The sequence below is a fragment of the Phaethon aethereus genome, assembly GCF_964289735.1.
Source record: "Phaethon aethereus genome assembly, chromosome: 4".
In the NCBI taxonomy this organism is placed as follows: Eukaryota; Metazoa; Chordata; class Aves; order Phaethontiformes; family Phaethontidae; genus Phaethon; species Phaethon aethereus.
The window spans coordinates 3,698,510-3,725,476 of NC_138578.1; the positions used below are offsets into that span (position 1 = coordinate 3,698,510).

At 41.4% G+C, this 26,967-nt stretch overlaps 1 protein-coding gene across 1 annotated transcript in view; it reads left to right on the forward strand.

Annotated features, from left to right (window-relative positions):
- ANK2 (ankyrin 2) overlaps window positions 1-26,967 on the forward strand; it is a gene marked incomplete at its 3' end in the record, with an annotated part of 250,813 nt that overhangs the window by 122,997 nt on the left and 100,849 nt on the right. Inside the window, exons 5-11 of the mRNA XM_081999639.1 lie at window positions 5,630-5,728; window positions 9,528-9,713; window positions 10,161-10,184; window positions 12,335-12,433; window positions 13,594-13,692; window positions 22,012-22,110; window positions 24,209-24,406. Of these exons, the coding sequence (XP_081855765.1) occupies window positions 5,630-5,728; window positions 9,528-9,713; window positions 10,161-10,184; window positions 12,335-12,433; window positions 13,594-13,692; window positions 22,012-22,110; window positions 24,209-24,406 (804 nt within the window). The remainder of the gene's footprint in view (window positions 1-5,629; window positions 5,729-9,527; window positions 9,714-10,160; window positions 10,185-12,334; window positions 12,434-13,593; window positions 13,693-22,011; window positions 22,111-24,208; window positions 24,407-26,967) is intronic.

A 26,967-nucleotide genomic window follows, 5' to 3' on the forward strand; every position in this document is an offset into this window, starting at 1 on the left:
AGGAGGCAACTGGCCTGGGTCGGGCAATCTGCTGATTGTGGTGACCTTCTGACTGGTAATTACATCTTGAAGAGTAAGTAGGAATGAGTATTTGCTGTAGGTAAACAATTGCATTAGATGTCAGCTGCTGTGTCTTCCCTGGTAATCTTGGTGATCTTCTAACACAGTCTTAGGCAGTTCCTGGAGGCCTTTAAAACAAAATAGGTATGTTCATCGGGGTTTACGTTCGCTCTTTAATTACAGGATATGTTGCTAACTCTCATGTGTCATCTTTAAAAGAGGCAAACTGAGGGAAGAGATAACATATTTCTCTTTTTTCTCATTTCCTTATCAGTATGGATATAAAGAGATGTATATGATAAATACTATAGGTATATAGACTCTAAAGGCCACGTCTTCATGGACAAGCATGCGTAGGCTAGTCATTCAAATGCACTGGCTATGAACCAGAGGTTGGAAGACGTGCGCTTCTGTTCATTTGGTACCGCATGCAAGAGTACGGTTCCTTGAAAGCCTGCCATAACATAAAGCTCAACCAATCTATATGACTGTTCATATGATTTTCTAAATGCTGTAATAATCTGACTGCTTCTTCAAATTGTGTTCTTCATTAGGGCTTGGGCAAAATTTAACGATACAAATTCTGAGTCGTATATAGACTTGCCAATTTGCATTAATAGCTTGAAGAATCATTGAAAGCTACTAATTTTCTCAAATTATCAAGTAAATCAGTGAATGTAGTAGAAAGAATGGAGTATGAAATATACGCTATTTGTTCAGCTTTAATTTCTCATTATAACTTCATATTATAGCAGTAAACATCTTGCAGTATACATTTGTAAAGATGATGAAATCTGAGTACTCTGTCCTCACTACAAATACCCTGATGAAATCATTGTTTGAAAATGAATGCTATATATCATTAAAAAATTTATTTTTCAGATGATGCGCAACATCTAAACATACAGACGTAACATGATTACACAGCTGGGCTTTCAGAAAAAGCAAAATAAAGTGCATTTCTCCTTTTCCAGGTCACATTCGTATGCCACAGTCGCTATTTTTACTTTAATTCTGGACCGTGTTTATACAGTATGGGATTATAAACTGAAGGAAAATTTATTGAAATAAAGATTCTCCACCCCTGGCCCAATAAACTCTCTGTATCCCATTCCACATGCTAAATCAAGCTGGGGAGAGGTCGGTCGTCTTTGCAATACGTCCATGGAGAATTAACCACAATGTGGATTCGGTAGAAAACACACTGGGGTAGTGGAACAGAGGTCTAGGGAAAACATGTTTTCTTCAATTTGCAGAGATCTGGGATCTTGAGCTTTGAAATATCTCTAGAAGCAGAACAGAGAAATCAAGTATTGGCATATAGCTCTTTGAAACTAAAAGATGAGAAACTGGAAAGCGGCTTCTAGATGAAAAAAAGTACAGGAAACAAAGGGAAGGTCATGCTTTTGTTGTGGGCATTTCCATTTGATGGCAGGACTGTCCGTGAGAGACAGGAACTTGCTGTGTAGGAGACGGACAGACAGACCCATCATAGAAACTGTGCAGGGTGGGAGGAGGCATGGAAGTCCTGGGTCCAGGGGACAAAGGAGCTCCAGCTGGGCTAACAGGTAATCCCTCTGGGTAGGGCTCTGCCAAGGGAGAGCGGTAATATTTGGAATCCTAAAACAGGAGTTTTCTCGCCAAGAGCCAGAAGTGTTGAGGTCAGGAACACTGTGTTTGGAAGCTCTGAAACCAGTTCTTCACCGAGAAAGCAGAGTTCACCCTGCCAATGGAAAAAATTGGGCTTGACCTTGCCATGGGGGAGAGATTCAGGGGAAGCTTTTTCGGTGTGTCTGATGTAGGCAGTTTTGCGTATAGAAATTGGCATGCTGTTGCAATTTCCAAAGTTAAGCCAGACTTTAAGAAAATATATATGGTAGTTTTAAACTATAAATAAAGCTTGAGGAGAAAAAAAAAAATTATTTATGTGCAAGGATCTCTTTACACCTGATAGCTGTACGGTCATATCACGTGAGGAGGATATCCTTGATATAAGGGTATCTGGATCTCTGTGTGGAAAAGCATTTAGTACTTCTTGGTACTAAATGATCACGAAGTCATATATGTATTGTTTATGGTCTCCTAATCCAGGATTTATTGTCTTGATCCTGCTCCAGAAATAGGAACTTGAGTTGATTAAAAAAATAAAAAAAACTTCTTCAAAGCTTTTAAGCAAATTGATTTGCTCTGGCTTGAAAATTCTCATATTCCCCAAATTTGTTAGTCGTCATGATCCTCGTGTTCATCCATGTAATAGTTGGTGCTAGAAGGATTTTACAAATGGCACGTATTACCATTTTAAGAAGTGCTACATTAGACTTGAATATTAAAATACTGATGGAGCGGGTGGAAAATTACTATTAGTTATACCTAATAGGTTGCCATTTTGTTTTTTTCCGGAGCGGGAAGGAAAACTGAAGCAGAGAGCCAACTTGGTTACCTGCAGCTTTCTCTGCTGTTCCATACAAGTGCAATCAAAACCAAAGCAAGCTGTTCATAATTCCCACTGCCAGCTCAGTCCCTCTGCCTGGCACTCCCCTGTCCTTCTGCACCTTCCGAATTGCACGCTGAACGGCATCCCTTCGTTTTACATAATCGCAGACTGGTGGGGGTTGGAAGGCCCCTCTGAAGATCATCTGGTCCAACCTCCCTGCCAAGGCAGGATCACCCAGGGCAGGTTGCACAGGAACACGTCCAGTCGGGTTTTGAAGGTCTCCAGAGAAGGAGACTCCACAGCCTCTCTGGGCAGCCTGTTCCGGTGCTCCGTCACCCTCACTGTAAAGAAGTTTTTCCTCATGCTGAGGTGGAACTTCCTGTGCTGCAGTTTGTACCCATTGCCCCTTGTCCTGTCACTGGGCACTACTGAAAAGAGACTGGCTCCATCATCCCGACAGCCACCCTTCAGATATTTATAGACATTGATAAGGTCCCCTCTCAGCCTTCTCTTCTCCAGACTCAACAGCCCCAGGTCTCTCGGCCTTTCCTCATATGAGAGATGCTCCAGTCCCTTAATCATCCTCGTAGCCCTCTGTTGGACTCTCTCCAAAAGTTCCCCGTCTCTCTTGAACTGGGGAGCCCAGAACTGGACACAATACTCCAGATGAGGCCTCACTGGCGCAGAGCAGAGGGGGAGGATAACCTGTCTCGACCTGCTGGTCACACTCTTCTTAATGCACCCCAGGATACCATTGGCCCTCTTGGCCACCAGGGCACATTGCTGTCCCATGGATAACTTACTGCCTACCAGGACTCCCAAGTCCTTCTCCATGGAGCGGCTTTCCAGCAGGTCAACTCCTAACCTGTACTGGTGCATGGAGTGGTTGTTCCCCAGGTGCAGAACTCTACACTTGTCCTTGTTAAATTTCATGAGGTTCCCCTCTGATGTGATGAGAACTCCTATCTCCCCCTGTTAGGGAGTTGGCCGCAGGGCAGCCAGGAGACCAGCCCCAGGGTGGACCTGGAAGAGGCTTACTCCTTTGCTGGGTTTTAGTAGTCATGTGGGAGGAGGGAAGCTGGGAAGCTGCCCGTCAAAACGCGATTCAGACAGACCTTACCGTTAAGTCGCTTTTCTTGGCGTCTACCCTCAATTTTCTCTCCAGCAACCTTAGTAAACTATGCGCTTCTCTCTTTGTTTTAGTCATTGTGAACACGCAGAACAGACCTTTACCCTCTTCTTCTAAGACCGTTATCTTGTTTTCCTTCAGTTTTCCTTTTCCAGGCACTTACTAGTCTTTTCTCAAAGAAAAATAGCTTCCCCAGGGAGATATATTTTTACGCCAGTGCAGTCTTTATTACAGCAAAATGAGCTCATTGACCAGTGGCCTTCTGGTAGACCACGGTGACCTTCAGGTCCTTTACTGCAAAATTCTTCTCTAACTTGTCATTCCCTCTTTGCATAATTTGTTTTTTTTTCCCCTGCAATAGTAGAGAAACTTGTACATGCCCTTACTAAATTATGCTTCCAGCTCTTTTCTCCAGGGTAGCAGGAACCTTTCAAATTATGATCCTGTTCTGTGGCGTGCTTGCAGGCCATCTTGTTCACGCTGTCTGTAACGGTAACGAGTACTATATTCCATCCTTCAAGTCATTACTGAGAACAGGGGGTAATACCTGCCGAAGACAGACCTCTGCGCAAAGCTGTTCAAAACACATCCCACAGTTTTGGCATTGAACTGCTGCTAAGTGTTCTCTGGGAGCCATTTTTTAATTGTATGTCCCGAGATTGTTGATGGAAATGCCAGAATATTATGCAAAACGGTATTAAAAAACTTGCTACAACTTATATGACGTATAGCATATGATATGCACAATGTAAATGGCATTTATTGCCTGAGCAATCCTCTACGTTTGTAAATTGGAGGGGGGTTGTAGAGACATCAGTTCTGCAGTCAACTGTATTACCTAGTCACTGAAAAAAGAGATTTCATTTCATTAGGCAATTACTGGACTGTTTCCACAGCAAGTTTGCTAGAAAGAACAACATTGCCTTCTCTGAAACAAGGTTCTTCGTTATCGCGGTATTTGCATTAATTCTAACCGCTTCTGTAAATGCACAAGCTTATTGTTCATTGTGACAGCATTCAAGATTAAAAAAAAAAATTGCACGTTGGAAGTCTGGTTTATGGTTTATGTTCTAGCTAAAAGTCCCATTCCAAGACAGAAGAACATTTTCAGGAATATAGGTGATTATGTTGTCATATGTTACATGGTAATCTACAGAATGTCGAAGAATTTTCTAAGGCCTTTTTAACAAGCTTAAAAGCTTTTAGAAGAAAGTTATTAATCAGGCAGCTCACTTCCATGCCTTTATTTCATAAGGATTTTGTAGCTAATTAAGAAATATTTTTTGTTTTAAAGTATTTTAGTTGGGAGAAAGGACTTGTGTTCCTAATGAATTTGCCTGTAGTTTGATTAACTTGGAAGAATTTTTTTTAAATTACTGTATTATTCAGAGCAGATTCTTTCAAGGACTCTAGGATGTTTTAATGAATGTTTATAATTAAATGATAGATGAACTTAACGGTATGATCAGAAATGCAGTTGTTACTTTGCAAGGTTGAGATCCTTTATGTTTGATGACCTGCAATGTTTTATGTATCACAAGATTTTATGTAGTATGTTAAGCCTTTGTCATCTCTACTCAGCTTGTCATGAGGTATGGACTTCATGGTCTCCGGGGAGGATGTCTTTGGTTAAGTTAATGTAATAAACGGAGGAAACTCATGCTTTCCTGTCATCTTCCATTAAACCTCATTGCCAGTTTTACAGTCCTGAGCATTATCAGCAAGGGATAGCTGTATTAATAATTAGTGTGTCCATTGCTTCCCTAAAATGTGTGTCAAAAGCAAAAGAGTGTGAAAGTGTGTAGAGTTTTGTGGGTTTAAATGGCATTAAACATCATCATATTAAGTTAAAAAACACAAAGTTGTTTTACTTATGTACTTCAAACATTTCAGTTAAAAAAGCACAAATGCCTTTTTAGCCGTATATTTATTTGGGATTCATTATTGTTGGTATATTCTGTTTCCTCGTTACAATACTTCAATATTTTTACATGTGTTCTTCCTAGAATGGCTTTACTCCTTTATATATGGCGGCTCAAGAGAACCACATTGAAGTGGTGAAATATCTCCTGGAGAATGGAGCCAACCAAAGCACAGCTACTGAGGTGAGGTATATTGTTCTTTTTTTACCAATGCTCTTATTTTCCTTTGCCTTTATATTCAGATCGCTTAAATACAGCAGATTTTTCAAACAGAGTGTTTTGAGAACTTTCACACTTTCATCTCAATAAGCTGTACTTACGAATCTTGCCCTTTTTTGCTATGTGCACAGAAGACAAGTTCTGGAAGTGGTGAAAAGCCAAGGGATGAAATCCAGTCTGATTCATTTGACAGCAAAATTTCCGCGGACTCTAGTGAGCCCAGGATTTTCACCTTCAGTTTGTGCCCGTTTCTCCTATCAGCTTCCTGGAGAACTTTCCGAAAAACAAAGGAGGCTTGGAAGAGAGGTCCCTGGGGCTGTAGAAATTATAGGAGGCCAAGGTGGTATTGTCAGGAGAATGGAGTGAATAGTAAATCGATGGAAGGCTAAGCGGAGAGGTACAATATGGCATTTGAACAAATTTACATCTCCAACAAAGCCCATAAAAATTGAAGCATCTAGGAGTGCCATCACCTGAGCGGCAGGGCTAACTTCGTGACGCTTTTTCATTTGCACTGTAAGACCTGGGCAAAAATTGGTGAATAGATTATTGTAGCATGTATCTGTATCAAGTGGGACTCTTGGCTATATAAGGGGGCTTCTGGGGAAGGTAGTTTGGAGGTTTGCTTCAGCTTCTTCCTTAGCCAGCTGAAAAGTGTGTGGAACGTGGTGTGAATACCATAATCAGGACTGTGAGGACTGTGTCCAGAAGGGTGTCTTTGTACAGTGTAAAATGGTATAAAGACAACTAGTCTTGTTGACAGGCTTCCTTTTAGATTGGGTCTGTTTTCTCCTGGATGCTTTATTTCTCCTAACAGATTGCCTGGGCACATGTATGCAGAAGGATGGTATTAATTGCTAGGTTCTGGATTTAACTGCAGTGCTGCAAATCAGTGCAAGCAGGGCAGATGCCAGAGAAAGAGAGACAAGACTCCATCTCAAGAGGAACTTGGATCATAAGAACTTCCTTCTCCAAATGAGAGGTTTTGAGGGCCATGGGGAAAACTCCTAGGTCATGAGGACTCTGTTCATTCTGTTTCCTCCTCTTGTTCTCTTTCTGCCAAATGTTCTTTTATTCCAAGCCGAGGGGATGAGTTGAATGGGCTCTGTGCTGCGAAGTGTGTTGGCTTCGTGTTTCTTCTATGGATGTGGATGTGCCCTGTGGAGTAGCAATAGGAACGTTCCTCTCCTGTCAGAGCTTTTCCTCGTCTCCCTTACTTTTCCTTGGTCTGTACACAGAGTTACCCGTTCTGGATTGCGTTCGCAAAGGGGTGAATTTGAACCGATGGTGCATCTATGCTCGCTCTCCTTTCCTTTAAACCGGACTGCGAGTGTGAACAGCTGCTCTGCGGTCCCTTCTTTCAATGGGTACTGTACCATTTGATGACAGCTCTTAAAATAATCCTCTCGTGGCCTGCATATATGGCGATCACGTTACATGTCAGCCTTCTGAAATATGAAATCCCGTGTGATTGCCAGGCAACATAGCAGAAACACACTCCTTGTGAAGGAGCTGAGCGGAGTTGTGGCCCTCCAGGAGCCCGGCCCGGCTACAGCCCGCAGTCACCTGCTTGCAGCCTTTCTCCCAGTGATATTTACTGGCTGTGATGATCTGGAGCACTGGAAATACATTCGTTAGTTTACAGGGACTGTGAGACTGAGATGGTTATAATTAATGTGGTCTCTGCTTGAATGCAGACACCTAGGCATCACTGGAACTCACAGTATAGTCTGGTTTTGTGGGGGTTTTTTTGTTGTTTTTTTTTTTTAAAAGAGGGCTGGGGGGAAATCAAATGCCCCCGACTCTGAACCCAAGTCCAAGTCTGTTTTCTGCCATCAGAAAGGTCAGCTCTCACTTTTGTAGCTTGGAAGGTAAAGGCTATCTACTCCTTTAGCACTTAACTAGGTAAGTTTTGCTTTCGGGTCTTGCTGATGTGGCAGTGGTTTCAGCGGTTCGAGCGTTACTGAAGGATGGCTTGAGCCACTGCCCGCTTTCACATGTGCCCAGAGTTAGTCTCGTGAACAGAAGGAAGAAATGGTACATTAAATAAGGTAGGATGGCAGCCTGAACTGAGGATGCCACTGAAATACATGGAGAAAGACCTTCTGCTTGGCATCAGAGATTGGCTGTCCTCATGCGTGGAGGTGGGGAAACGAAATGCTTTCTCCGAGATCCGGTCAGCCATGCTTTCCAGAAGCAATAGGAGATGGAATGCAGAAAGAATTGTGTCCTTTTAGAGAAGGATGGAAGATAAAGTGGTGCAAATCAGATGGATGATCTCGTCTCTGAAGCTTTGAAACTTGCACTGCCTTTGGATATATTTTGTTTCTTCTAACGCTTATATACGTATATATACAAAATGAGAGCAAGGATGAGCTCAGTTTCACAGGGCCTCTAATCCAGGATTTGTTCTCATGTTCCCAGAGGCGAAAGGCAAATGTATTAAGCCATTTCAACACCTAATGTAGCCCCAATCTCAGAATTATCTTTACAGTTCAGCTGTTTTGTCAGCTGTTCAGGCTTTTTTAATTCACTGTACAGAATTTAATCTCTATTACAGAAAGAAACCATAGCAGTATCGCTGTTACAACGCACCTACCCACAGTTCTACGCAAAAGGGAGTGAATGTTATTAGATTACTGACGGGAGAAAGTGCTTTGGCAATTCTTCAAATGTTTCTTTTGGCATATGTTCACTCTCATTCCTTCTGAACTTGCCCTTTATTATTTTATCATCTTTCCATATTCCTATTCCAAATGCTGTCTCGTTCCTATGCCTTCTACTACGTGTCTAAGTCAGTTTTCTCACTTTCTGGCTATAATCAACTCTTTAGTTTTTCCTTCTGACCTAGATGTAGAAGACCTTGTTTTATTCCCTTCCGTTTTCTTTTGTTATTCACCATGCCTTCGGTCATGGACTTGGTTAGAGAGCTGCTCTGTTCCTTGTGGTTCAGCTGCCCTCTGATCTAGCATGTGGTTACAACACATATGCGCTTGGGCAGCATGCAAGACTGGACCTAGATGCAGTTTTATAGTCAGAATAAAAGATACGGGAGCAGGCAGTACTTGAGCTGAGACAGCAAGCTGTGATGGTGTGATGCATTTTAAAGCCTTGGCAATCAGGGACACGTGTGGAAGAGCAAGACAATTCGAAAATAGTTTTAGAACACGGCTAAAATGATGAATGAAAAGCAGAGAGATTTTTCTGACTTCGTTTTTCCAAAAAGTACAAATAAGCTAAGGTTTTCCTTCTCCAAATTAGAATAAATTCCTAAACATGACCTGGCTTTCTTGACTCATAGTCCATATGTAGCTTAGAATGCGAAACAGCAGCAAATGCATCTGAAGATATGCTTGCTTTTTCCAGAGACGTCAGATATTCAGAAACAGGTTCGCTGTGTGTTTTTCAGATCTGCTTTGTTCAGTTCTCACTAATCCTTACCAAAATATTGCTAAAAATATGCTTTGTGGTCCATTTTAAGATGAGAATTAAGAGAGATATTGTAAAATGATCGTTTGCTTGTACTTGACTTAAAAAAAGGCTACTTTGAAGTGGAAAAAGTGTGCCTTTGACATGTTTGAAATCATATCTGGGTTAAAACCGTTGTGCTGCCAATGTCATTGCACTGGAGACGGTGGTGCAGAGGTAGAAAACAGCTGGTAATGTACTTACCAAATATCTGTGTCTGAACAGCGCTGTGCAAATCACTGAAGCTGTACGTCCTTCAGCTTACTTGAGCACATCTTGTCTTCTGCTCTACCAGGACGGTTTCACTCCTCTAGCTGTTGCGCTGCAACAAGGACACAACCAGGCGGTGGCCATCCTCCTGGAAAACGACACCAAGGGGAAAGTGAGATTGCCAGCTCTGCATATTGCCGCCCGAAAAGACGACACCAAATCAGCGGCGCTCCTACTGCAGAACGACCATAATGCCGACGTGCAGTCCAAGGTAACGTGATGCTGCCGTTAGAGGTAACGGTGCCGACGGGCAACAAACTTTGCTTCCTTCGTCTTAATGGTTAAAGGTAATTTCTTCTGTGGGGAAAGACAAGTTGCTTGACCAGTATCACCAGTAATATATCTACTTTTGCAGTGTTTAGCTACACAACTCATTTTTCTGTTTTTTAATTATACCTCCTATTTCTTTGGTAACCAGCTTTCTCTCATTATTTGTAAATTAGAAGACACCGGGATGGAAGCAGGGTCACTGCTTCCCTATTAAATAGGATACTGGTTTATTGCTCATGGGAACACAGGTTGTATTTAAAGTTAATGCATGCTTGAATGGCTTTTCCCGTAATTAACAGCATAACTCATTTCAAAAAGCAACATAGTTCTTCGTTTTGCGGCCAGTCTTTAATATTGTTCCTCTTTTTCCCAAACCATGCTGCATCAGATGATGGTGAATAGGACGACTGAGGTACCGAGAATAAAAATTTTTAATTACTCTTTCTGTTACTTATAATTATTTTCTCTGCTTTGTGGCAATATTTCTTTATTATTTAGCACTAAAAGTGAAGATACGACTCTTTTTTTAATACATAGAAATTAGTGACTCAGCAAACCTATTTTTATTCATCCTTTGTCTTAGAATCTCTTTTTATTTGTGTTACTATTAAAGTAAACTTTTGAGAATTCACATCAGTTCAACGAAGTCTGAAGCGAGTAATGGAGCTAAGAGGATAAAGATGCTTTTCTAGCTCAATTTCATTAATTATGAAAATGCACTCGCTTGGCATAACTAAATTAAGGTGTCTGGCTCAGCCAGAATCATGGCAAAATTCATTTTCCTTCTTTTACAATAATAAATGTAATCAAATCCTCCAAGGTAAAGACTTGTTCAGAGCATCTGCTTATTTTTACTTTTGTTCTTGTTATCATCTTTCCAATAAAGTTTTGAGAAGTCCTTAAGGGATAGCACATGATCAGAATTTACCTGCAGCAGATAATTTTACATTTCTCATACGGATTCTAGAAATAGCAACTCTCCAAGCTCTTTCACTAAAAATCCTGGGTCTGATTGACTAGAACGGTGACTTCTCCCTTGAAAGACCGTTGTCGCGTTTAGGAGAAAGCATCGTTTCCAAGAACGCGGTCTTTATTTGAGTGCCTGCTTTTAAATAATAGAGTTCCGCTGTTAGATGAGGGAATGAATTTTGAATGCACGCACCCGTGGGAAAGCGCTTCGCGCTTGGCCGCCCGCGAGCGAGTTGCCGTGAGGCAGCCGGCGACGTGAATTGAAAGGGTGACGGCTTCTCTCCGGCACCTGCCCACGGGCACGTCCTTCACTAGGATAAATGTGAAGGGGCTTACCTCTCCTTCACCGGCCGGTACGGTAGTTCTCGGTACCTGGCGTTTGTCACCAGCCGAACGTGTCCACGAGGAGGTAGTTGTTAATGCAGTACTCATTCAACCTATAGCTTAACGCAGTATCGTATTTGTGTGCCCGATATCCTCAGCAGACATTTCCCTGGGAATTTATCGCAGCAAGAACACTACGAATTTAGTGACTGTTTGAGTGTACTTTGACCAGGACCACCTGTGGGCTGACAAGGGAGTAAATGGAATTAGGGTAAAATAGGGGCCGGTTGCTGTATCTTTCGGGAATAAAGCTGATTTCAGAGTGCAACATCCGCCTAAATTTCTTTATTCCATGGGCAGTTTACAATGATGATTTGTACACTGAAAGAAGTGACACCTAGTTGAAAGCACGGCATAGTCTAGAAGCCAAAAGTATTTCTGTCTTTCTATAACTAACAGGATGAGCTGATCAAATTGGTGTAAAGCTCTTCAGGGAAAGCTCAAAAGCAAGGTCCTTTCTACCTGAATTACTTATGAGGCTAAAAGCTTGCTCTGTGTCCTAGTTTCTGGCAAATTAATCTTTTTTTTATGCTGTTGTCAAGCAGGTCTGTATCTCGTAGCTGGAGCAGGTTTCATGCAATAGTTATTTGTGGGTTTTTTGTATAGATGGCAAAGTTTCTTCAGATCCTTTGAGATCCAATAAATACAAATAATTATGATTCTTACACTATGCTACTAGGTAGTTTCTCATGTACACCAAATTCTTGGCTTACATATTGATTAACCATTGCTTTTTCGAAAAAAAACCCCACAAAACACCCATGAAGGACATATGTTGTCAATGTTTCTAATTCTAAGGGCAGTAAAATAAGAGTCCCAACAACTTCTTTGGTCGTTTGTCCAAAACCGGTAAACAGATGCAGCCTAAAAGACCCATGTTGCTTCCAAATTCTAATGAGGAAACTTCCTTTATTTTCTTTAAGAATGGCTAATATATTAATGTTTTCTATGATGAAAGATACTCTTCTTATTGGCCACTGATTCAGAAGACTGAATTGGAGAATGGAAGAGTGAAGCACTTTTGATAACCTCTCATATTGAAAACTGCCCTCTCTGCCTGAAAGGCTGTGCTATAGATGTGTTATAGATGAACTGGATAAAATCGACACGATACATTTGTTTGCCAGCAGCTTTTAAAATCAAGTTCTAGTTAAGTCGATTATCTGGTATATAAATGATTTCTATAATAAGGGCTGTTTCCCTTTGTAGAGTGGCTTTACACCTTTGCACATAGCCGCGCACTATGGAAATGTCAATGTGGCAACGCTTCTGCTAAACCGAGGAGCCGCAGTCGATTTCACAGCAAGGGTACGGAGTAATTTCTTCCTTTTCTTAGCTGTAATGGCCTACAAAAGTGGGAGTATTTCTTTGTGTAATTCTTAGTCAGGAGTAAGTGAGGAGCAAAGTAACGCTGAAATTCGGTTGTGTTCAAAGACCTTTTTTTTGGTAGTAGTTCTTGAAGGTTGCCTCCCTGCAATGCTCCAGAGTCCTTGGTTGTTGAGGAACAACCAGTATTCCCAGCTGAAGGGAACAGGCTCCTCTGACTAGCTCCAGAGAGCTGATATTCTCATAATGTGTCAACTCACTTCAGCTTTTCTGTCCGTTAGACGTACTCTAGAAATACATGTAGGATTTATTGGCTTATTCAGTATTTACTATACTACTTTAATTTGATTTTTTCACATATAAACATATTTTGAAAGAAGCAAACATATTGTCATTATATGAATGCAACAATAAAAGTTCTAATTAATCATGACGACTCTTTTATGGTAAACAACTGCAGAGCTACATAATATAGTCTCTTTGCTGTTGTACGTCACGTAGTTTGAAGCACGGCGTCTGGTGCCGTGAAAACCTTTGGCAATCTGTGCCTTAACAGAGCTACCAGATCACAAGTTTTCCACTTAATTTTGCCAGACAGACTTTGAATTATTTTAGGGTTCTGCCTTTCAGACTGACCTTCTCCTGTTGTCAGTCTGGAATAATTGCTAATATTACCTCTTTCCTTACCCAAAGCGTTGGCAAGGGCTTTCAGCCTCAGAACCTACTCCTTTACGCTGTTGGCATTACGCTAAGAAGGTTCCTTCGTGTAGGAGTCGCACGTTTGTGTACTCTCTGTACGTTGCAATGGTTTGAACGCATCAGTGTTTTGTGAATATGGACTCGTTGGGACTCAGATATGTGTTTGTTTATTTGTCTGACTCTGGGACTGTCATGTTTGCTGCTTTGGCAAATGTGCTTCTTTGTTTATTAAACCCCCCCCAACAATTAATAAAGATTCTTGCTTAGAAAGGGATTACTAACTCTAGCTTATATGGTGTGTGCCCAGCTCTGATGCTCAAGTACATTTTTGTTTATTCTCTACAATGTGATGGTCTCATTTCCTGTGATCCCAACACAAATTCACCACCATTATAACACCTTCAAATCCATCATGCTCATTGTTTGTTCTTTTCATGGTGTAGAATGGAATCACCCCACTGCATGTGGCTTCCAAAAGGGGAAACACAAACATGGTGAAGCTCTTGTTGGATCGCGGAGGGCAGATCGATGCCAAAACCAGGGTGAGTCTTTCTATTCCCTGAATGTGATGTTGTCCCTTCTTGGGAATGGACTGGGATTTTTCGCTTGCTTGTTTTCGGTTTGGTTTTTTAATTGGTTTCTTTTTGTTTGTTTTGGGTTGTTTTTTTTTAAGCCAGAGACTGGGAACACCAAGATTCACGGCTAGGAATTGAGCTTCAGTAATTGTGTCTTGTTCTCTGTTCTTTAAGTGAGGCATTAGATGCAGCTGTTACAAATGACTCAAAAAAAAAAAAAAAACCCCAACATCCAAAAATGTTAAACATTGCCTCCTCGCAAGTGTCCTCTTTTTGAAACTTGGAGCAAATTTAAATTGTGACTGCAAAAATAATTTATAAAGAAATATTTTTGTACCTTTTTTTTTCCCCTTTAAATTCAGTATCCTGCCTTTAGTTTTCAGATTATTTGGTTTATGTAGACTGTTTTCTGTGGTATCAGACTAAAGAATGGCATGTGTTGGTGACCGTAGGGGGCAGAAATACTATTTCCTTTAGTCTCCTGTATAATCTACCTACATCATACCAGAAAAAGTTGATGAAAATGACCTTTTTGAGGAAATAAGCTTGTTAGTTGGTCCAACTTCACGTGACGCAAGAACATGGGTGCTACACTGGAATGGGAAGTGGAGGGTCTGGACTCAGCTAAGTCCCCTGACTCCTAAACTTCTGTGCCAGTCATAGTATGCCTCATGAAAACCGCGGTAGTGGGCTGGCAGTTTCTTTTTATTGAAGAGCCGGTACTGGGAACAAGTAACACTCGCCTCTTCTCCAGACTAACCACAGAGAGTTAGGTGACTCTCACTGGCTTCCTCCTCCCCGTTGTCCTGTTGAAATGCCACGCCTATACTTTATTTAAGGGTGATTTTGCAGTCACTCAGAACAAAAGAAAAACCCATCAATTTTTATATGGGCAAGGTTAATTATTTCAAATGGGGTTTTGGAGTCACCTAGGAAGATGTGGTCGTTTATGTGAACTGAACTGCACGGGACCCGTTCTTGGAAGCTGCTGGTTTTGAAGCACTGATCTGCAAAATTATATCTCCAAGTAACAGAGAGTGTTTTAGAACACAGAGTTTAGAGCTGGACATAAGAGTTTTTGTGTAATAAGGTAGAAAGGTAGAGGATATTTCATTCAACTGCCCTTGTGGTTGATTCAACCCCTGCTGTAACCTTGATATTAATTACGTCAACCATTTGCTGCTTCATAAGCCAGGAACGCAATCGTGATTATCGTGTAACTCTATATGCGATTATGATTTCTGATTATTTATGAAATGATGTCTCTGTTGCCTTTTTTTTTTTTTTTTTTTTTTAAACTACTGATGATGGAAAATGCTGCCTTTCATGAAGGTGTGCAGTAAATCATCCCTGGTCAAATTTTCCACGATAAGTGCCAAAAATCTCATGGTAAAGAGGCAGGAAATGGTAATAATAACCGCAGTCAGGATATTCCACATACTCATAAGCACAGTAGTCATACAGAAGTGGTCCATTTGGCCTGTGGAATGACGGTACTGAATTCACCTATTTCCTGCTCAGTGTTTAGATACTTGTTTTAGATGATTGTAAAGGACGTCTTGGATTTTAAGAGGTCAAGGTGTATTCCCTTCCCCGCTCACCCGCAAAGCTTGATGTGCAGTTGTGAACGAAATGAAAAGAACAGGACTTTGCCCAACGTAGGTGGAAGGTGCTAATTTTAGAGTCTTCTCATTGTCTTGGCTTCCTGCCCTTTGTCAGCTGCTCCATTAGCTCAAAACCAGTCAGCACAAAGATACCGGTGAAAACCCGTAAAGGTATCCAGCAGCACATGCATCCCAGCTTGCGCAAGCCCAGCAGCTTCCCCTTGCTTTCACCTCCTGCCTTCTCCCTGCTCAGAGGCACACGGTGATGGTCGCCTACGTGTACTTCACAGTGGGGGAGATTCCAGAGCTTCGGTTTTGCTGTCAGCGTCTCTGTGGCGTGACCTTGTCTTTGTGCCAGCTGTTTATATCGTCTCGGTGTCTTTTTCTTTTCCCTTTGCTTTGTCCGCATGCCTTGTGTGCTTTGCTATGGCCGTGAGTATGTAGGGTATTGAAGAGGTAGGTTGGGTGTTGCATGCCACGCGGACGTGTGTCTTGTACTTTAAAGGACAGACTGCCGCCTCCTTCACCTCGGTACTAACATGCTTGCCTTTCCATACTTGCCTTGTCATTTCTCCTGAGGAACACCTGCATTCCTCCAGTAGGTCAGGTTCACTGAAAAACTTTCAGAAAAAGATTCACTGGCATCAAACGTACAAGGATATTTCATTGCCGGATAGCTTGGGCTTTTATTCTTGGTCTCCGTACTGCATCAAAATAAGCTCTTTGGTTAAAAAAGTACTCATTGCTTTCAGTCAGTTTATTTTTAACTTGTTTTATTACATGACATCTGATGATGCATAAATTAAGATGCAAAAACTTATTTTAAGACATTTTGGATGAGCCTCAGTACTTTAATTTTGCAGGGTTAATCTGTGAAATCTTTTTTATGTTTGAAAATATTCCATTGGAATGATCCATTACAAGACCCTGTGTTGTCTAATAAAAATAAATTAAAATGTACATTCTTCAAAGGAAGTAAATGATGCATGTGTCCTACTGTTCCATAGTTAATGTTGCATGTCAGAGGAGAGCCCTGCTTACTGCAGGAACTACGTGTTTTTATTTTCTATACATTTCATAATACATTTGCTGAAATTTTATGGCATTTCTCACTAAAGATGCAGAATTGCTGGTAAATCTGCTTGCTACACTTACATATTTTAAAGTAATATTTTACTTAAAATTTTTGGCAAGTTTTACTGTTTTTCTCAACCAGCTACTAAATAAATTTTTTAAATGTGGAATTTAATTTTTCTTTCATGTTGCATCTAAAGCAAAAATGTAAACTTCATCCCCAGTGATGTTAATAGGATACTTTTATTAGCACTATCTGTTATATCTACGTTTGTGCTACTTTTATTTACATACAAGCCTTACTTAGAGTTTTGTTTGCTAAGTAATTAGTGGGTAAAATTTCATACGCTAAAACATTTCATATTTAAAATCTTAGTCAAACCTACCTTCTCTACAAGATAACCTGAATAAGAACTTCAATGACATATGTTGGTTTCAACTTTAGCTAAACTTCCGACCTGTACGACTGACGGTGGTAGACAGGTTGAGTTTCGGAAGCAATTGCGCGGACCGTGGCTGGGAATCAGTGTGCAGAAACTTATTCTCTAAAAGATGGTGGAACGTTCCATTTCTGATTAAATCGATGTCATGTGGTCAAGAGTAACATGGCAATTATCAATTCTCACTTTGAGAGAAGGAAGGCATTTACAGCCTTCCAAAACATAGTAGGGTTTATTACGGGCAGAATTATTGTAAGCATTTAAAAGCAGAGCAATGTCAGCATGGCCAAAATATATATATTTCTATTTAAAAAAAAATTCTGATATAATGGCATAATAACAGTAAGGATATGTGGGATATTGAAATGTTCCTGACTAGTGATGGGATTTAGGAGTATTCTTTATGAATGCAGTTTTTGTAATATCCCTATTTTTGTCACCTCTCTATATAAATTGTGTAGGCGAAACGAAAAGAACAAGAATGTGAGGCTTCTTAAAGTTTTGTATGTTTTTTTTCTTTTAAAATACAATGTTCTTCACAGGCCTTTGTCACCTTACGGGTATTTCCATTTTTGTGGGACTATGCAAACCCCCTTAGAAGGGGGAGAGGAACACGTTCACTTCTCTCGGACGCTGAAGTTGTCACACATTTTGCGTTCTACCCATTGAGTCTTGCCAACATTGAAATGAAATTTTGCTTGCTCTGGGATTTTCCTTTAGACTCCTCTTGCAGGCTCTTGCCCAGAGTATTTACAGTTGGAGGGAAAAAAAAAAAAAAAGAATCCTCGGAGTGAAACAGAGCATCTGGTCTTGGAATGGAAAGCTTATTGTGTGGGAAAGTAAACATCGTGTGCCTGGAGCCTGGCCACCGGAGCTGGAGAGGGGAGCAGACGTGATGATGGTGGGGAGAAAGTCTGGCATGCCAGTTGGGTTGGAGAAGGGCCACAGGAAAGAAAGGAGGCTCAGCTGGAGCTGAAGGAAGTGGAAGGGTGTGTGATAGCAATGGGAAAAGAAAAGGAAGGACGCTGCGGGGGGTGGAACTCAGGGCATTGGATTGGTTTGGTTTGTGGGTTTTTTTGTGGTGAATGTGCCTCAGGCACCCCTTTACGATCGTTGTGGGAACCTATTGAGATGTATTTGTAATAATGTCTCCTTCTGTGTGTATGCTTTGTCACAGAATCACAGAATCACTAGGTTGGAAAGGACCTTTAAGATCATCAAGTCCAACCATTGTCCTGGCAAAGGGATTGGGTCCGGCGCTCTGCTCTTCCCACCGGGCGCTGGCTTTCCTACCGTGAAGCCCTTGTAGCAGGATCCTAACCCTGCCCTGGCACTGTGCCGGCCTCACTGGGGCTTCCTGCAGTAATGCTGCCGGGACGTTTTCTCCTAGTCGTCACACATGCACGGAGCGCTAATAATTCATTGCAGGTTTTTGCCATCCCCAAAGCAAGGTCGGATTATAAATATCTAATCACAGTGCAGATATTTGCTATTAAAAAAATTAGTGGATTCATATAACATTTACAAGGGAGCGGGAAGGGATGTTGCACAGATTATCTAAGCAAGCTATATAGATAGCGGCTATTATTTAGTATTATTTAACTTAATATCTTATTAATGAAGTAAACGCATGGTATATTTTTTGCTGTATTTTTAAAATTTGTACTTTGAATGGCAGACCTGGAAGAATACTTTAGAGCGCGTTTAGTTACACCCAGACTAAGAGCTTAGAGCAAGAGGGAGACTTGCCTGGTTCATTTTTAAAGGGATGAGGTTTAACAGTAATGAAAAATGAACAAAGGAAAAGGCCTTTATTTGTTGAGAAAATTTAGACAATTTTCCATGTCTAACCTACAGAATAGTAGAAGTTTATTTCACCCTTATAAAAATGAGAATATGCAGCTGCAGTTTAGAAGAATTCTTTGATAATTTGGCCTTTGATTTGCATGTGACATCAGTCTTTGAGTGAGCACTGAATGTGCCCAACTGCCCCGTTAAGGTGCTGCCCGTATCATTTCCCGTTAAGAATCTCATGTAAGCACAGCTTCTTTTTATCTCAGTGTCATTGGTAAGCTGAAGTAAAGCTTTTTAATCACTGTGAAATGACCCAGTAATTTATCTTCCTGAGCCCTGCAGTTAGGAGTCATGCACAGAATTCAGAATTATTTTTGCAGGTTGAAAAATGACCAGTGATTGATTTTCAAGAAAAAAAGGCAAAAGTTTACCTTCTGTTTTGAGAGCCATTTAAGAGGAAACGAGGAGTGGTGGAATTTCATGGCTTCCATACGTACAGAGAGGATTATAGTGCCATTTCTAACAGTGACCCAGCTGTTGGTCACATTGCAAAGCGTGAGCCAGGAGACCACCACATATGGGAAGAACTGAACACCAAGTGCAGGATGTCACTTGGAAGAAGAAAACGTTTAACTCTCCATTATGTACGATTTGGGATGAAGAGATAAATGTTGGACTTCTTGTCTCCCGGCACGGCGGCCTTCGTGTTTATGGGATATCCATTATCTGTGCTTCAAAGTCTGTGTCTCTTTGACCCGGCGTTGTTCGTCCTGTCAAATAACGTGTTTGGTATTTTGGTCAGCATGTGTTCTTCACTTTACAGGGTGTACGAATTAGCAAGGGAATGATTTTAAAAGTACATAGTCAAACTCCTGCGATAGATCTCAGAGCACTGAGGATCATTGCAAATAGATAATGGTGTGAGAGAGGACTAATGTGGTAAGGCAGCGCGTCTCTTGACGTTGGCTGACGTCAGTTTGTCCTCATTGTATTCTCTACTAATTCTTCTACTACAACAGCGCTCTCTTTGCAATTTCCCTCATCTTTGAAGAAAACACAAAAGCAAAAATAGAATCTAAAATATTAAATATACAGTAATTTACAAATACATGCTGTTTTCCCCAGGGCAGAAAGATGGAGAAGAGGGTTGTATGGGAAGGCTGCAAAGCATATTGCTTCATTCACCTACTGGAAAGTGCACAGATACTAAATGATGATGCATTTATAAAAGCTATGACAGGATAGAATAGCATAGGTATCAAATTTTTATCTCTACTTTTAGAGGGAATTATAGATAAGAACATTTTAATGATTTTGTTCTTATTTTTGTTTTAGCTAGACTTTCTTGTGGAGTTGATGTGTTTCTTAGCTTGTATTTTTCTTCTTTTTTTCTCCCTCTGGGGATTTGTCCTGTTTTTTTCAAGGGTTCACACAATTCTAGCTTTCTTTTGCTCTTCTATTAAACAGAATAACGTCAAAGTCACTGCGCAGAAAGGGAAAGTGAACCTCCCACACTGATGAAAAATGCAGAGCACAAAAGGCCAGAAACTGTAAAGAAATACCAAATAAACACCTTTCCTATAAATACATTTGGGATATAGTCTCACCTCAGTAATGCTAATGGGAATTATGTGTATGAATCCCTCTGGCAGTGAGATGAAAATACACCTCAGTTGTGCACATAAAGACTTGATTTAGGGGCCTCTGAAGCTTCAGCGCAGAAAAACCCCCAACCAGATAAGGTGGTTACACCCGATTCCTTTACATTGACCCAATCTACCAGGTGCTGAACAGCCTTGAATTCCGTTTGCGGGTTTGATCTTGCACCTGTGGAATTTCATTGCAGAGCTCTCATGGGATTTAGTGATGCCTCTGAGATAGCGAGCATCAAGGCACGCCGAACCCCTTCACGCGTTTCTGAAAAATCTCTGGAACCAGTAGATAAGTAAGGGAGAAACATTCCTCTCTGCAGTTCCTTGCCGCAGTGGAGCGTTGTCATGCTGCTGACTCTGTGCTTTCGGAACTGAGGATGAGGGAGGATCTACGACCCTTGTAGAGTGTTACAGGGCTACGTTCGCGTAGCCAAAATGACGTTGCAATTGCAATGGCACTGGGCAGTCTAGAGCTGCTTTTAATTTGAAACTGTTAGTAGTAAGTGAAATAGAAGTAAAAATACAGGGATGTAGACTTGCTCCAAACTCCAGCAAGGCAAACAGTGTATCTGTGTATGAAGCAGGGTCACTAACTCATACCTAAGGCCGTGTTTTTGCATTTTTGCTACTTTTTTAAACTTCTAATTAATAAATCTTATCTCAGACCAGTATATTTACCTTTTAATTATGCCGTTACTGGACTCTTCAGAAAGTACCCTAGAATAACAGCATCTACCTCATCTAAGATGAGCAACGTGTCTCAAAGGGAGAAGGCTTTTCTTGTGGTTAAAACCTATTGCCGCTTCACCTTTATAAACCTTTCTCTGTTGAATGAGTATTGATGATTTCTCTGAGTGCGTGCTCGGACAATATCGAGGTCTAATGAGATAAAAACTTGGATTTCTCGATCTTACACATTTTGTTTTTTCTGTCATTCAGCACTAATACTCTTTTGCAAACATTTTTCTTGCCTCGTATTTCCTGTATTTTTCTGCGTAAAGCCCAAAGTGTAGCAGAATTACCTAGAATGCATTCTCCTACCTAAACGTTTCATTGACACATCTTTTGCTGCCACTGCTGTGATCATTACTGAGTAGCCTGAGCAAGTCTTTTGGGATAGGGTGACATACTGCAACAGAAAAAATAGTGAGGAGTTGGTGGTCTCACAGCAATTTTAGCAAAGAATTGCTAGCTCTTTGTTCACTAGTCGGTCTCGGAAATGAACGTTTTGTTCTGTTTCTCTCTTTCAAAATCTTATTTCTCCTGCTGCCCATTAAAAAAAAATAAAATTCTAGAGTAAATTTTCTAGTATGCACATTTCTTCTTTCATCCCTGCATCAAAAGCAATCCAAAGGACAAGGGTTGATTAACAGAGCATCCTCGGCCCAGCACACATTATCCAGGGAGAGGCAATACAATCTCAAAGCCGTGCAGAGGAGAAGGAGGGGAGGAGGCAACGCACGCTCACGTTATCCTCTTTGATAAGAGATTTCAACCCACAATGGGCTTCCTCTCTGAAACGGTAACCTTAGAGTGTCCTTTACTGGTGCAGGGAAGAGTAGGGATGAAACTTCATGTTGTGGAGCCAGCTTCAGTCAGGAGTCCAAAAAAAGGAGCTTTCTCACACGCTTGTGGGGCTGCATTCCTGTAAGGGTGTTCCTCAGAGTGCCAGGACAGACAGTTGGGGATGTGCTCATTTGTTCTCTCTCCTTTTACTTTAAGGATGGACTCACCCCACTCCACTGTGCTGCAAGAAGTGGACATGACCAAGTTGTGGAGCTGCTCCTGGAACGAGGTGCCCCACTACTTGCACGGACCAAGGTGTGTGTCTTATTAGAATGTGTTAACAGCTCTGTGTAACTTTCCACAGAATTTTCAGTGTCACTGGAAGGACAAGGAAGAAGATGGGAACATTTCTCTTCTCCCAAAGGAAATGTGTTAATGGGTAGAATGAGCCAAAAAGAGGTTTTCTTACATAATTAGGGACTCTCCTTTCCAAATATATGAATCAGTATACACTTCTTTGCCGCTCTCCGTAATATCAGACTAAACACACGATATACAGTGCTGCTGCAAGCACTTTGCTTTTGTTGCTTCCTAAGGCCGTAGCACACGGAGTTGAGAAAGCTGGGTCAGTCGCTCCTGAGAGATGATCCCTGGTATATGTTTTCCGATCCTTCAGATAAGCCAACTAGGACCTGTGACTTGTAGCTTCTCTTGTTTTCATGGACTGTTTCAGACTGGGAAAATGATTTCAGTGTGTCCTTACGGATTTCTGAAAAGCGCATATCTAAGATCCATGCGTTTCCTACAAATGCTGTCCCTTTGGTCAAACTAACGAGAGGAGGATGCTCGTAGTATAATAGCAAACTCCACTGAGCAGCGCTTCACATCAGTAAATTCCGGAGCGCCTGACAAAGGTAGCCGGTATCATTAGCTGGAAACAGTGGAATAGAGTGTTGCAACAATATGCTTGAGGTCCCCTGGAAGTTCAGGAGGGACAAACAATTTAAATACCAGTTTCAGACCATTGCACTGTTTACTGGGCCCCACTCCCTCAAACGTGGCTCAAAACAAGGGCAATTAGTGTGTTCTGACCCGTAGTTATCCTTATGGGAGACTCAAGATTTTCTTTTGATAGTCTTGAGGAGGTTTTATCACTGAGTTGCAAGCGTACCAACTACATTAAATAAGGATGTGCCTTCTTGATAGCACCAAGTAGCCCAGGTCATCTCTTTATGCAGGAGGGATCCACAGGGAGATGGGAATTGTAGGGAAAAGATTCCTTGTAGTTTCACTGATTCCTTTGGTGGGAGAAGGTGGTTGGGTGAAACTCGTGTGGCAACAGCCTCACTCCACTAAGAGGTAGAGAGGCTCAGAAGAACAGAACCTGCCACGTATCTTGTGCACGCTTCAGGCAGGATTCCCGGGTGTTGCCATTCAAAGGCGGGTGTTGCCAGTCAGGACAAAATATCAGCACTGCATGTCCCCCAGTGTGTTGAGGATTGAGCAGAGCAGAACGGTCCAGAGAATAACCCCCTCCTTCCAGGTGACAACTGAACAGTCAGTTTGACCGCACCGTTACCTGTTCAAGTCTATATGTTATAGCCTATCTTTAAACATGCAGTGCTTTCTAAGTACCTTATTGAATGTAAAATGAAATTAGATTTAAAAGCCACTTCCTCTTCTAACTTCCAACGGAAGCAGGTGGTTCCAAACTGGAGACAGTCAAACATGTAAATATTAAAACAATTTTTTTCTGAAAACAGCTTGTTACACATATTAATAGCAACAATTCTCTTTCCTCTTAATTGTCTACCTTCTATGGACTTCAATATTTACAAAAAGATCTATTAAAGCCAGGGCTATAAAACTCCTGCTTCCACTGCCCTTCAAGTGTTACGGTTTGAACAAAACGTCCAACCATGGTGGTGGTTGAAAGCATCATTTCTCAGAAGCTCAGGGGTCAGGTTTGGCAATATAATTTGTTTTTTAAATTGAACACTTAAAGAAAAAAAAATACAGGTTCCTTAATAAATACGATGATGGGTAAGTGGGTGCTTTTCCTCTAATTAACATACAAGCTATGTTTTAGTGTTATGATGAGTATCCCCAGAACTGTCTTTTAAGGTCAAGATATGTTTTATTAAATCATGAGGCAAGACCCTTAGATTCTTTTGCTTTGATTAAATTCTGATTTTAGTTAATTACATGATGTTCTTCTAAATTTGCCTGTATTTGCTGGAAGGGGAGAGGTAGCTATAGCTTTTTTTCAGTTTTTCTTCCAGTCTGTAGCTCAGATGCGGTTCTGTTTGAGCGATGGGGGTATTCTATGAACTCATGATGGCATCCTTCTAAAATGTGCCACGATCTCAGTGGGAGTTACTAGAAGTTACTGTTCTGTTTTCTTTCGCCACAGAACGGACTCTCTCCACTTCACATGGCGGCCCAGGGGGACCACGTGGAATGCGTCAAACACCTACTGCAGCACAAAGCTCCCGTGGATGATGTCACGCTGGATTACCTGACCGCCCTCCACGTGGCCGCACACTGCGGCCACTATCGTGTCACCAAACTCCTTCTGGACAAGAGAGCAAATCCCAATGCTCGTGCCCTGGTAAACCTGTCCCACCTGTGCTGTGTAACAAAGCTGTCCAGGGCAGATGAGTAGCTCTTACCAGTAAAGCTAAGTGAAAACTCTGTCCACCAACTGCAACACCCTTCAATAGTTGCAGTAACAACAGGGCTTGTACACCTGCTGGTTACCAGTATTGTATCTCATATCATCAGGCCTAGTCATGGACCACGTCCCATGGCTGTAGTATCGGGTCTGGAAACTCTACAGAGTTCCTAAAATCAGAGCCATTTCTAGCTGATGCTAATGAATGCATTGGTGTTTTACTGAATTAGTAGTCCAGTTTTCCATGCTACGTGATACGATACCCAAATAATGTCTAAGCTTTCAACTGAATCAGTAAGTTAATTGGCATGGAGAAAATATATTAAAAGCATAGTATTTCTGCATTTATCCAAGTATGATATTCCCCTCTATTAGGTGCACTTGTTTTTCCTTTTCAAAAAAACGGTTCTTCTGACGCTTACAGGAAAACAGGCATGATTCCTTTCACTCACTGATCAGGTCATTACATGCCTACTGAGAGAAAAACATCACATTTGTGTCTGGGAACATACAAAGATTTCAAGAGTCTTTAATCTATCCAAACCCAGACAAGATTCCAATTTTCTCTAATAGGAAGTGTCCTCATGAACTGTTAGCTGGATGGAAGTTAAAATACCAATGTATTACACTCAGTGGGGGAAAGAAGGAGCCTGTGAACACTTGAGATACTTCTGCATGGCAAGAAGTCTGCCATTGCCTGCTGTATTCAGTGCCTCCACAGAACTTCCACCACAGGCCACTCTGATGTCTTCCCCAGCTTCTTGACTTCAATATGACCCTGTGTTTTTCTGTGGAAGCCCCCCCCAGACCCTTACTTCCCTTGCTTCCTTGGAACTGACTTCTGTTGACGCCATTTTCTTCTGCCCTCTCATTTTTCTTGACGTCTCTATACCTGCAAGTCCCGTAACACCTCTTGCTTCCTCTTCTTATGCTTTTCTTGTTTTGTCTTTGTCAGTATCATGTTGACTTGGTTGATCTTTTTTCACAGAATCGCAGAATCATTAAGGTTGGAAAAGACCTTTAAGATCATCAGGTCCAACCATCAACCCAACACCACCATGCCCACTAAACCGTGTCCTGAAGTGCCACGTCCACATGTTTTTTGAACACTTCCAGTGACGGTGACTCCACCACCTCCCTGGGCAGCCTGTTCCAGTGTTTGACCGCTCTCTCAGTGAAGAAATTTCTCCCAATATCCAGTCTAACCCTCCCCTGGCACAACTTGAGGCCATTTCATCTCGTCCTGTCTCTCATTACTTGGGAGAAGAGACCCACACCCACCTTACTGAGTGATGAGGGCTCCCGTCAGCCTCCTCTTCTCCAGACTGAACAACCCCAGTTCCCTCAGCCGCTCCTCATCAGACTTGTTCTCCAGACCCCTCACCAGCTTCGTTGCCCTTCTCTGGACACGCTCCAGCACCTCAACGTCCTTCTTGTTGTGAGGGGCCCAAAACTGAACATAGGATTCGATGCTGTTTTCATCTGTTCTTGTTTTTCTTGCCAGTCTTCTGATCATCTTTAGCTGTACGTTCCTCAGCTACCCACACATACACATTACATGCTAGCCCCCACATCTTCTTTCTTTCCTTCCATGACCAGAAATATAGCTTCTGTTCCTCCTCCTCCCTCCATCCCAGAGAAGCATCTGAAATGAAAGGAGAACACCCTCAGGCCGCTGCCTCTCTGCTCTCTTCCCTCCAGACTGTTTCTTTTTCCTCCTCTCTTGTTTTCCTCTCCCATGAGGGACTTGTCGCCTCTGGCTTGTTTCTAGTGTTTAATATGTTAAACGATGCTGATGATTTCTGTTAGTGATATGTTTTTTCTGCCTTCTCTCCCCCACCAAACTGTTCCTCACCTAAATAGATGTAGCAAAATTAAATCAACTCAGGCAGTAACATCAGGTGAAAATTTGGAAACTTCTGAAACAGTAAAACTCCCTTTGACATATATTGACATATATTGAGAGGTGTTGTGCGGGAGGTAAGATATCTAATGGTTTTGATTCCTTCTTTAGAAATTGGAGAAGGCTAATAGTAGTAATAATATTCAGCAGTGCTGTGATGGAATAAATTTTACAAATACTTAATTTTCAACTAGATTTAAAAAAGAATTGTTACTGTTTGCAAAATGATTTGGGGATACAAGCACTATATGAATTCTTACCTTTTTCCAATTTGCATATGCGTTAAAGCACCGTCAAATCAACTAGTAATTAACATTTCCCTTAACAGAAGCTGACTGTAGAATAACCTGTCACACTCCTCTTTCCATGAGCTAAGATTTCACCGATAAGTTCTGTTTACTGCTAGTTGACGTTTAGCAATACTGATCCTTTTCATTAGAAAATACAGCAATTTTTCAGCCTTTTCTAAAAATGGTACCTGTGCTTTTCACTAAAATGTCCATGTATGGTAAATAATGTGTTTGCTTAGCTTTAGGCACATACTTAACCTGCATTAACTATAATAGTATGTAAAAAAAGCTTGAAGTTGAAGCAT